At 46.1% G+C, this 12,124-nt stretch overlaps 1 protein-coding gene across 1 annotated transcript; it reads right to left on the reverse strand.

Annotated features, from left to right (window-relative positions):
* Nucleotides 1–6,765: 6,765 nt before the first annotated feature.
* pth4 (parathyroid hormone 4) lies at nucleotides 6,766–7,812 on the reverse strand. The gene is made up of 2 exons (XM_042342032.1): nucleotides 7,727–7,812; nucleotides 6,766–6,950 (listed from the first exon to the last, which is right to left on the reverse strand). The coding sequence occupies exons 1-2, from the start codon at nucleotides 7,804–7,806 to the stop codon at nucleotides 6,800–6,802; spliced, it is 231 nt and encodes a 76-aa protein (XP_042197966.1). The 5' UTR covers nucleotides 7,807–7,812; the 3' UTR covers nucleotides 6,766–6,799.
* Nucleotides 7,813–12,124: the final 4,312 nt, after the last annotated feature.

Below are 12,124 nucleotides of genomic sequence, written 5' to 3' on the forward strand. Positions count from 1 at the left end.
GAAATTACTGTGGGAGTTCCTCAGAGCAGTGCCCTTGCCCACAACCATCTTCAGCTGCTTCATCAGTGAACTGTAGCCTAGTGATTAGAGCACTCGCCTCACAAGCGAAAGGACCCAGGTTCAATTCCCAGGCTGGGCAAAACTCTAGGCAAGTTTCCGTACTCCACACGCCCCTGTTTACCTGGTAGTAAGTAGCAACCCGATTGTTAGTCAATTGGCAGATCGCTTTCCGGGGGTAATGATCTCTTCCTCAAAAAATAAAAAATAATAATTTGGTCACTCAATCCACGACTATTTGTGGGACACTGCTGTGTGCAATTGGCTGCCGCATTTCGCCCACAAAACATACACAGTCAATCCACTTTACAATATATCCTGTGCAGTGCTTTGAGACGTCTCAATGACGTGATAAGGCGCTATATAAAATGCAAGGATTATTATTAGATTATTATTGTGATACTCTGGCCTTGTGTGAACGGGTAACTGATCATGAATGTATATCCCGGTGGTGTAAACGTACCAGTGTTGCCCGGAATACGGTGGAGGAGATGCCCTCAGCGATCTCGTACTCTCCTTTCTCGTTTGCACGAGTGACGTTGTGTTCCCGCCCAGAGGTGAACATCCTGCAGAAGCCATCACACAAAAGTCAGAGTAGCCCATCTGCATTGTGACTGCCCTTCTCAACCGCACTTCTCCCTACAAATCCCTCCACTCCGTTCGTTACCCACCTCGGTTGTACCCTATAACCACAAGGTACCACCCTAACCTTCACACTCCACAACTACTGCACTCCTCACCATATCGCCCTACACTCCTATCCTTTAACCCCCTCGGTTCCACTCTATAACCCGGTTGGTAGTCGATTGGAAGATCACTTTCCATGGGTAATAATCCCTTCAAAATAAATAAATAATGATAATTATTTGGTCATTCAATTCATGACTGTTGTGGGCAATTGGCTGCCGTGTTTCACCCACAAAATGTACAGTGAATTCACTTTACAGTATATTCTGTGAAGTGCTTTGAGACATCTCAATGGCATAATATCTCAAATGCATGGATTATTATTATTATTATAGCCCCTGCATTCCTCTCTACTAACTCCGGCAGTCTTCACCATATCCCTCTTCATTCCACCCTAGTAGAGGTTGGTGTAAGGGTGAATGTGTAAGACACTTACCTCCTGAGTGTGAGTCAGGCTGAGTGCGCGAGACACATGCAATACATTACAATACAAAATTACATTTGTATAGCGCCTTTCACGTCGGGAGGATGTCGCACCTCCTGAGTGTTAGTCAGGGTGAGTGTGCGAGACACCTACCTCCCCAGCATGGTGTCAGGGTGCGTGTGCGAGACACGTACCTCCCCAGCATGGTGTCAGGGTGCGTGTGCGAGACACCTACCTCCCCAGCATGGTGTCAGGGTGCGTGTACGAGACACCTACCTCCCCAGCATGGTGTCAGGGTGCGTGTGCGAGACACCTACCTCCCCAGCATGGTGTCAGGGTGCGTGTACGAGACACCTACCTCCCCAGCATGGTGTCAGGGTGCGTGTGCGAGACACCTACCTCCCCAGCATGGTGTCAGGGTGCGTGTGCGAGACACCTACCTCCCCAGCATGGTGTCAGGGTGAACGGCAAAGATTGCAGGATCCATCACGAATCGGGTATTGTCGACAATGAGGACGATTCTCTCCGAGGCGGGAGTGGGGGCGGGTGCAGTGGACTCCGGCTGCATTCTGTGGTCCGGCTCCTCACTGGGTGGGTTTTGATCCAGGCACAGCGCTGTGCCCCCCACCTCCTGGGCAGTGCCACAGCTGGAGGGGGTGCTGCGGGAGCAGCGAGCGGGGATGCCTTGTGCCGAACGGCCCTGATCAACATCTGGGGAAAGACCAGCAATAACACGAGGTGTAGCCCACCCACTGCATAGCTTGACGACATTCTCCCACCCCCATCCCCCCCCCCCCCCCACCCCGCCCTCCACTGTGCTACGGCTGCAGTTAGGGCAGGGATTGGGATTAGGGTTGGGACCGATAAGAGGGTTGAGATTGCAGCTGGGGAAGCTGGTGTCACTTAAGCTCTCCATGAAGGGCACTACATAAATGCAAGTTGTTGTTGTTGTTGACCACCCCCACAGCTAGGCTGACCGTACGTCCCCGATTTCCAGGGACAGTCTTCCGGATGAAATTGGCCCAGTCATGGGTTTAGCAACAAACTGAGCAAGAACAATAAAATTCCAAAACAGATATAGTCATCACAGAAACACAGCCATTAAACAATTAAGCAAGCTTCTCCAGTGATTGCCAGCATCATGAGTTGTGGTATGTTCATTTTTTTTAATGTGTGACTGGATTTGGTTTACAAAATATGATCACTCTTCTCACTCCCTCTCTCCGAGGGTTCCTATTCCCTCTCCCTGAGGGCCCTGCACTCCCCCACCCCACCCTGATGAGCACTGGTACTTTTAGAATTAGTGATGAGGGGGCCTGAATAATGGTAGGGATCGTGGTTGGAGTTGGGGGTTGGAGTCAGGGTTCTGGTCAGAGATGGTGTTTGGATAATGGTCAAGCTTGAGGTCAGGGTCTGGGGTAAGGATCATGTTCAAATTGAGAGCTGGAGTCATGGGGTCACAGACTGCGTTGGGGTGTGCAGTCTTGGTGGAGTTGGAGTTTAGAATCAGGAGTCATTGTTAGAGTTGAGGGTCAAGGTTAGGTTCACTTGTCAGCATTCACGGTAAAGATTGGGGGGCTTGGGGTCAGGATCAGTGTTGGGAATTATGGTTGGGGTCAAGTGTCTGGATCGAGGTCAAAGATTATAAGGCTGGGATCAGGGGTCATGGTCAGAGGTAGGGGCCAGGGTTGGGGTCAGGAGCACTCACTCACCGAAGACTTGGGGCCTGGCTGCCGAGGTTGCATTGCGAATACATGGCAGCAAATGGTTTTCTTCCCGTTCATAGGGGGCATCTCCGCTCTGCTCGGGGATGAATGGATCTCGGTCGCGAATCCCAGCGTTTCCTGCCCCAGCAACATGTTGACTCATGTTGTGACTGCAGCCACCTGGCAGCCTTAGTACTCGAGCCCGGCACCTGCAAGAGAACCTGAGACCTAGCTCTTTTGCAGCCCATATTCTGCCCCAAACTCTGGCCCATTCCTCGGTCCATCCCTGACCACTACCCTAACCAGCACTCCCAGGTCAGCTACAGCAAGGAGAGATATAGAGTAAAGCTCGGAAAAGATAGATAAGCACCTTGGTTTAACATCTCCAAGGATAGTAACTTCAGCAATGCAGGTGCTCCCCAGGACTGAACTGGAGTGTTAGTCTAGGCTATAAGCTTAAAGTTTGAACTTGGGATTTGAACCCACAACTGACTCAGAGACAAGAGCGTTACCAACTGAGCAAGGCTGTTGGATATAGCAAGCCTATATATAAAAAAAATTGTGGGATCCCTGGCTACTGTCTTAAATATATCCTGTGAAGCGCTTTGAGACGTGCCGTGACTATATCAAATGCAAGGATTACTATTAAGGGCAAGGGCAGGGGAGGGGGATACTGAACAGACGATAGCTCTTAAAGAGAGGCAGTCTAGCACGATGACCTGAGGACTTTCTCTGTGCTGATGAGTTCTCTGCTTCTATTGCTTTATATTGTTTTACTTGGTGAGTTCCCTCCATTCCCTCCGCTCAGTGAACACTGACTTGATTTATATCCCCCGCTCTATCTGCTCCAGCGTATGGGCACGAGCTTTCAGCCATTCTGCCCACACTCCCTGGAACTCCGTCGCGGAGTCACACCGCCTCGCTCTCCCTCCCTCCCTCCCTCCCTCCCTCCTCACCTTTAAAGCCTGCCTCACATTGTATCGCATTACCTCTCCTGCAGGGCTGTGTCAGTCTCAGGCATCCAGCTCACCATGTAGGTCCCCAGCGATCCCTGGCGTCTGTAGGTCTCTGCATCATGTTACAGGGAGGAGAGCTGCCGCAGCCCTACTCGGCCCCTATAGCTGCCAGGGCTCCCTCTGTGAGGTCACAACATCACTGCCTGACCTCAGGCTCCTTTCTTGCTACCCACAGACTTGCCCAATTTTGACAACAGCGAGCGAGAGGACCCAGGTTCGATTCCCCGGGCAGGACAAAACCTTTGGCAGGATTCCTTACTCCACATATCTGTTTACCCTAGCAGTAAGTAGGAACTCGATCGCTTTCCGGGGGTAATAATCAAAAATATATAAAATAATAACAATTTTGTCACTCAATCCACGACTGTGTTTGTGGGACACTATTGTGCACAATTGGCTGCTGTGTTTCGCCCACAAAATATACGGTCAATTGGCTTTACAGTATTTCTGTGAAGTGCTTTGAGATGTCTCAATAATGTGATAAAGCGCCATATCAAATTCAAGGATTATTATTATTCTGTCAATATGACAACAACAAGAGCAATCAGGGAAGAAGCTAAAACTCAGGGATTCAAAGTTGTAAAAAGGCAAATAGGAGATAGTAAACATATCAAACAGCTGCTTCTTAGAGTTTGTTTTTACACAGTGCTAAAACCTTTCCCCCATTAGGAGTCAGTGCCTTGGGCCGCCCTTCCAATGTGAAAGGCGCGATATAAATGTATTTTGTTGTCGTTGCTGCTGCTGCTGCCTTCGACACCATTGACCACTCTATCCTCATCCACCGTCTCTCCTCTCGCCTCAACCTTCATGGTTCTGCCCTTGACTGGTTCAGATCGTACCTCTCACACCGCCTCCACTTTATCTCCACAAACAGTTTCTCGCCTAGCCCCGCACCGTCTCTGGCCTTGGTCCCCTCCTAACCCCCTACCAACCTACTTCCACCTTCTGGAACTCCATCCAGCAGTCCCTCCACCTCGCCACCTCCCTTGCCTCCTTCAAGACCCATCTCAAGACCCTCCTCTTCAACTGTGCTTTTGATCACCCTTCTTCCCACCCTGCCCTCCACCCTCCACAATCCGACCCCCAGGTTGGGTCCGGAACATTGACTGTCCAGAGCCTTGGAACATCCTCCTGACGTGAAAGGCGCTATACAAATGTAATTTTGTTGTTGTGGTTGTCAGTAGCCATGGAAATGCAACAAACCCTTTGGTGACACAGTGTCACCCGGATTGGAGATCATCTCCAGACAGACAACAGAGGATCAGTATTGGGCAGGGTACTAATCCACCTCCATCTCAGTCCATTTACCTGATTTACCAGAGTTAAATGGAACACAAGTGGAACCTTCCCAATATTTTACATAGAATTACATAGAACGATATGCACGGAAACAGGCCACTCGGCCCAAATTGTCCCTGCCAGTATTTATGCTCCATATTGATTCCACCCCTTCTATTCCTGATGGTCCAAAACCAGACATAGGAACATAGGAACAGAAGTTGGCTATTCAGCCCTTCGAGCCTGTTCCACTATTTAATTAGATCATGGCTGATCTTTACCTCAACGAATCCTTTCAATTCTAATTTTTCCACTTTCTCCCCATATTCCTTAATATCCTGACCTACCAAAAATCAACCTCACTCTTGAAGGTGTGGATGGATCCAGCATTCATGGCCTTTTGGGGGAGAGAATTTCAGATTTCTACCACCCTTTGAGTGAAAAAATGCTTAAATCACTCTTAAATGGCCTGGTTCTAATTTTAAAACTATGCCCCCTTGCTTTGGATTCCTCCACCAGAGGAAATAACATATCTGTATCTACCCGATCGAATCCCTTTATTCTCTTAAATACCTCAATCAAATCACCCCTCAACCTTCTAAACTCAAGGAAAAATAATCCAAGTTTACGCAGCCTTTCCTCGTAACTTAACCCTTTTAGGCCTGGTTCTGTGGAACCTGCGCTGCACCCCCTCCAGAGCCAATATATCTTTCCTGAGGTGTGGTACCCAAATATGAACGCAGTATTCCAGATGGGGATCTGACTAACGCTCTATACAGCCGAAGCATCATTTCTTCCCCTTTGTATTCCAGGCCCTTGAGGTAAAGGCCGACATTCCATTCGCCTTTTTGATTACTTTTTGCACCTGGGAACTAGTTTTTAGTGATTTGTGGATATAGACACGCAAATGTGTTTGGTCCTCCATAGTTCTTAATTTCTCCCCATTAAGAAAATATTCTGCTTTATCCTTTTTCGGTCCATAGTGGATGACCTCACACTTCCCTACATTGAACTCCGTCTGCCATAGCTTTGCCCACTCACTTAATCTGCCTAAGTCCCTTTGTAACAGACAAACCGTGCAGATATAGAATGCAATTTGTTTGCATGCTGCTGCAAATATTTTTGAAGCTACGTCTTTGAGACGTCTCAACAATGTGATAAAGCAAATGCAGGGATTATTATATTATTATTACATCTCTCACAAATCACCACAAAAGTCAACTGCACTATTAGGGTGGGGGGGGAGGGGGAGCACAAAATATGACAAGGCAGAGCTATTTCGTAAAGCACATATTAACCTTTAATTGGGATCATTTCAGATTATAACAGTGCAGGCAACACTTTCACTCTTCATCCACTCTTCATCCTCGACTTATCCTCTCTCTCTCTCCCTCTGGACTTTCTTCTTTAGACTTTGCTTCTGGTTTGCAATGTGGCTCCAGGTTAGATGAACCTTTGGCTCTCTCCTCTCAGTGCGGCCAGCGCTTGCATTTTCCAGCGCAGAGCATACCCCCAGCTCTGTGGGTCAGGGTTAGTCCTGGGCGGGATGGTTGCATGGTTGAGGTGCAGGAGTTGCACTGCTTTCCAATCTCTTGTGTTATTGGCAATGAGCTGAGTGCCGCTGCGGTTTACTAGGGGCGTCCGTTGTTGCACAGTTGTGTGGTCCCTCCTGGTCGCAGTGTGGACCCCTTCATGGCTCCATGCAGCCACAGGAGACGCTTGAGCCCCTCTCTCGCTCTTCCCTTGTCGTGCATCAGCTGGTGCTCTGTAACCGTCCGCTTCCTACAGACCAGAGCAGGAGAGAAGGTGTAATTCAGCCCCAAACACCTGAGAACCCGAATCTGTCACCGAATTACGCCCAAGACCATTATATTAAACTGTAAGATCTCACAAAATAGTGGTAAATTAATCGAGATGAGATCAGCGCTTTCAATCCACAATAGTTATACCCGAAATTGGAAGATAGTAAATGTGACAACAGTATTCAAGAACGGAGGAAAAGACCAAGTAAAAAAAACAAGTAACTCTAGGGCTGTGGGCTTAACAGGTATAGGGAGATTACTGGAATCCATCATTAGGGACAGGGAAAGGGACACTCAGCCTGGTCTCTGAAAGGTAGATCACGTCTCATAAATGTAATAATAATTATAATACTAATAATCCTTGCATTTGATGTAGCGCAATATCACATCATTGAGATGTCTCAAAGAGCTGAAAAGTGAATTGACTCTATATTTTGTGGGCGAAACACGGCAGCCAATTGTGCACAGCAGTGTTGTATAAACGATCGTGGATTGAGTGTCCAATTTTTTTAAGGGATTATTACCCCCAGAAAGCGATCCGCCAATTAACTAATAACCGGGTTCTTACTTACTGCTAGGCAAATAGAGACGTGTGGGGTAAGGAAACTTCCCTGCCCAGGAATCGAACCCTCACACTGGCGAGGCGAGTTCTCTAACCAATACACTGGCGTGTACTTGGTGTGGACACAGGTCAAATAGCATTCACACGATGAACACTGACAATACTACACCAGAGAGAGAAAAGGCAGGACTCACATCTCCAATGGATTCTGGGCTGTGACTGAAGAGCAGAGCAGGAGAATAGCTGCAAAACGCAGAGCGTGATTAGGAATCATCACTCCCGTAGCCTGGTGCAAGGCGGAGAGAAGCAGAGTTAGTGAACGGGTGACCCACACCTCACACATGGCTTTCACCCACAAATATAAATCAATTCACTTTACAGCATATTCCGTGAAGCGCTTTGAGACGTCGAGAAGACGTGATAAGGCGCTATATCAAATGCAAGGATTATTATATATTATTATTACATACCACTGACACATTCACATTGTCACTTGCAATGAATTCCACATTCTAACAACCCTCTGAGTGAAGAAATTCCTTCTAATCTCTCTCTTTATCTTTCCAACTCCAACCGTGAGGAGACACTGGACTTGCTCGAGAGTGACCAGATGGACAGAATGTCATTTGTCACTTTGACCAGGGCTGTTTCTGTGCTGTGGGCAGCACGGAAACCTGATTGGAGGGGTTCATTGAGGGAGTAACAGGAGAGGAAGGAGTCCAGCTGGAAAGCAACAACTCATTCCCGAACCTTGGAAAAGAAAGGGAGATACCGGACTCTCGAGCAAGTCCTTGACCTTTCTGCTGCCTTTGACACTGTCGACCATTCCATCCTCCTCCGCTGACTCTTCTTTCACCTCAACCTTCATGCCCCCGTCACCAGTTCCTCAATTAAAATAAATATTTTTCCCTATCCTCCCTGTCATGCTTTTCCATTATCTTAAAGACCTTTCTCATATCCCCTCTCAGTTTCCTCTGTTCCAGTGGAAAAAGGCCCAATTTCTAACCTTTCTTCATATCTATATTGTCTCACAGCCCGAATCATCCTTGTGAATCTGATAGCTTTGTTTACTCTCTGTCCCACATTTAATTATGTATTGGTACCCAGATGCTTCTACTTTACTCCAAGTGAGTTATCTTTTAAGTTATTTTTCATGGTTATTCTCCCTATTACTTTCCTGAAATGTACACTCACGCAGACAAACATATAAATACACGAGCACAGACGCACATACCCACATACATACTCGTAGACACACACAGGCACACAGTCACAGGCACACATAACACACAAATGTTTATACATACAGAGAGACACAAATACACACACATATGCATACGCACAGACAAACAATCAACAACAGCACAACTTACAGTGTCTCAGAATGCTTCACACCTACTGGGTCACACGTCAAGCAAGGGAGAGGGGGAAGGTGGGGAGGGGGAGGTGGTTTTGAAGAAATAGATTTTTAGGTGAGACTTAAAGACTGAAGACAAGGTAGAAGGAAGGAGTTCCAGATCTTAGGAGTATCTCGACTGAAGGCTTGTCCACTAAGAGTGATATAGAGAGGGTGAGTGATTGGATGGGACAAACAGAGTAAGACAGGAGAAGATCACAGAAATCAGGAGATGCCAAGGTGTGGATGGATTTGTAGGTGAGGGTGAAGACCTTGAAATCGATCTACTGGCAGACAGTGGAGCCTGGCAAGGACTGGGTTGATATGGATGCGGAATTTGGTGTGGATAACTATTTGCACGAGTTCCAGCTTGTGAATGGTGAAGCTAGGGAAAGCAGCGAGGAATTAGAAAAATCTAAACGGGATGTAACACTGAGTGTTTCAGTGGTATTGGGTGTGAGATGGTGGTGGAGGCAGATGACATGGTGGAGGTGAAGGAAAACTCTTTTGGTCAGGGACCAGATATGATGCAGAAGGTATAAATGAGGACTGAACCAGACTGAACAGTCATAGATTTATAGATGCAGAGGCAGTCACAGACACACATGCTGTCCAACGAAAGAGGAACAAAATAGTAAGAGTAATTTAAAATAGTAATTTAAATAGTAATTTAGTCACTCAATCCACAACTGTTTGAGGGACACTGCTGCGCTATTGGCTGCCACATTTTGCCCACAAAATATTCAGTCAATTTACTTTAGAGTATATTCTGTGAAGCACTTTAGACATCTCAACGACGCGATAAGGCAATGCAGGGATAATTATTATTATTATTAACAGAAGAGATAAAAAGTGGAAGATGTGCAGAGCCAAATGCACCAAACGATTAGCAAAAGAAAGGAGAAAACGGTGATAGAGAAGAAACAAGGCAAGACATAATAATATAAGCTGGAAAAAAAGATGATACATACGCAAACAAAAAACTTTGCGAATAAATTGCAGAAGTTTGTTGTCTCCTGACGGTCGCTGGAGATTGCTGTTTGCAACGCCTTGCTCAGCAACCGTGTGCTCTGCCCGAAGAAAGTGTTGCTGTTAAACACGTCACACAGCAGGAGTCTGTGAGGAGCTGAGTGCATCAGGAAGTCAGCACTAACCTCCCTCCTGCAACCTCCACATTTAAATAGGTTCTTAAAGAACGGAGTCGCACGTCAGTGAGCCGAAGGACAAATGAGGAGCCTTGTCTACAGCCACACTGGGAATGTCTCTCGTTCAGGGGGCAACATCGATGCTTTATCACATCGTAAAGGTTTCTGAGCCCTACAGTGATAACTTAATATGTCCTTAGGTCCCTGCTCCTCATTGCCTCACACACAGTAGTCTTACCCAATGTGGTTCAAATAAAGCCTCCCTCCAGGGAGCAGCGATGGACTTCGGAGATTTCTAAGGTTCAGAAAAAATCTTCCACCTGTTACTGTGATAATAATAATAATATTAGTCCATTTTAGTCCTAAAATGCCTATAATGTCCAAAACATCTCAGAGTGACACACAGGTAATTGCTGTCAAGTGTAGTGACCATGTGTTTGTAAGCAAATGCAGCAGCCAATTTGCTCACAGAACAGTCCTACAGACTGTTAGAAATGAATGAAGTAATTATCTGGAGGATTGCTATCTGGAATGATGGGAGAAATATCTTTCTCATTTCCACCAATCTAATGTTTCTCACAGTAGTTTATTAACACAAAGAAAATGAAAGTGCAGAGGAGGATGTGGTCTATTAGACAATGGATTGGGTAATAAAGTGGGAGAGAATAAGCACATGGCAGAATTGTTACAAGAATATTGTGCTTCAGTCTTCACAGTGAGAAAAAGGGAGATGGTACGAGATGCTGGGATTTAGTGAAGTGATAAAGTTATAGGGATTAGTATAGAGAGAACACTATAAAAGACTCACGATTTTTTAATAATGACTGCTTTCATCTTATTGAACGCCCTCATTGGTTGTTTCCTTTCTTTAACGGATTCACTGCCTTTTCCAGGAATACCCACAAAATGCATTCTCTGGAGTCCGTGTGATGTGCACTGATTTCCTGTTGGTATAAGATGATAAACTCAGGCTGGCTTGGACAATAGAAAAAACAGATGAAACATTAAACCAAGGTCCCGTCTGCCCCTTCAGGTGGACGTTAAAGATCCCAAGGCACTACTCAAAAAGTGATACTTCCTCCCAACATAAAAGGTACTATATCTAGGATAATAATAATCCTTATATTTAATACAGTGTCATGTCAATATCATGTCATTGAGACGTCTCAAAGCGCTTCACATAATAAACTGTAAAGTGGAGCGACTATGTATTTTCTGGGCCAAACATGGCAGCCAGCTGCGCACATCAATGTCCCACAAACAACCATGAAATTAATGACCAATTTTATTTGGGGGATTGTTGGCCAGGACACCGGGAGATACTTCCTTCTAGGCAAGTGAGAGGACCCGGGTTCGAATCCCGGCAGGAAGAAATGTTGGACAAGTTTCCTTACTCCACACACCTCTATTTACCTAACAGTAAGTAGGAACCCGGTTGTTAGTCGATTGTCGGATTGCTTTTCTGGGGATAATAATCCCTTCAAAAAGAATAATAATCTGGTCACTCAATCCAAGACTGTTTGTAGGACACCGCTGTATGCAATTGGCTGCTGAATTTTCACCACAAGATATACAGTCAAATCATTATACCGTGAAGCGCTTTGAGACTTATCAAAGGCGTGATAAGGCTCTATATCAAATGCAAGGATTATTAAGGATTATTATTCTCTTTCCAAATACAGTTGTGCCATTAAAGATAACATCCACCTGAATAGACAGACAGGACTTCGGTTTTACATTTCATCTGAAGGATGTCACCTCTGACAATGCAACACCTCTCTGCCAGCACTGCAGTGGAGATTCAGTTTAGGCTGTATGACTCCAAGTCCTGATATGCGGCTTGAACCCACAACTTTCTGATTCACAGGCGAAAGTGGTTCCACTGCGCCAGGCTGACAGCATTATTATAAAACCACATTTACTAATATGTTTTTGTTTCTTCAAAGAAGGAAACTTGCCTAAGGTTTCGCCCCCACCCAGGAATTGAACCCGTGTTCTCTTGCTTGCAAGGCAAGCGCGATAACCACTGTACTACAGGATTCCACACCCTG

Source organism: Callorhinchus milii, unplaced genomic scaffold (assembly GCF_018977255.1).
Source record: "Callorhinchus milii isolate IMCB2004 unplaced genomic scaffold, IMCB_Cmil_1.0 Scaffold19, whole genome shotgun sequence".
Lineage (NCBI taxonomy): Eukaryota > Metazoa > Chordata > Chondrichthyes > Chimaeriformes > Callorhinchidae > Callorhinchus > Callorhinchus milii.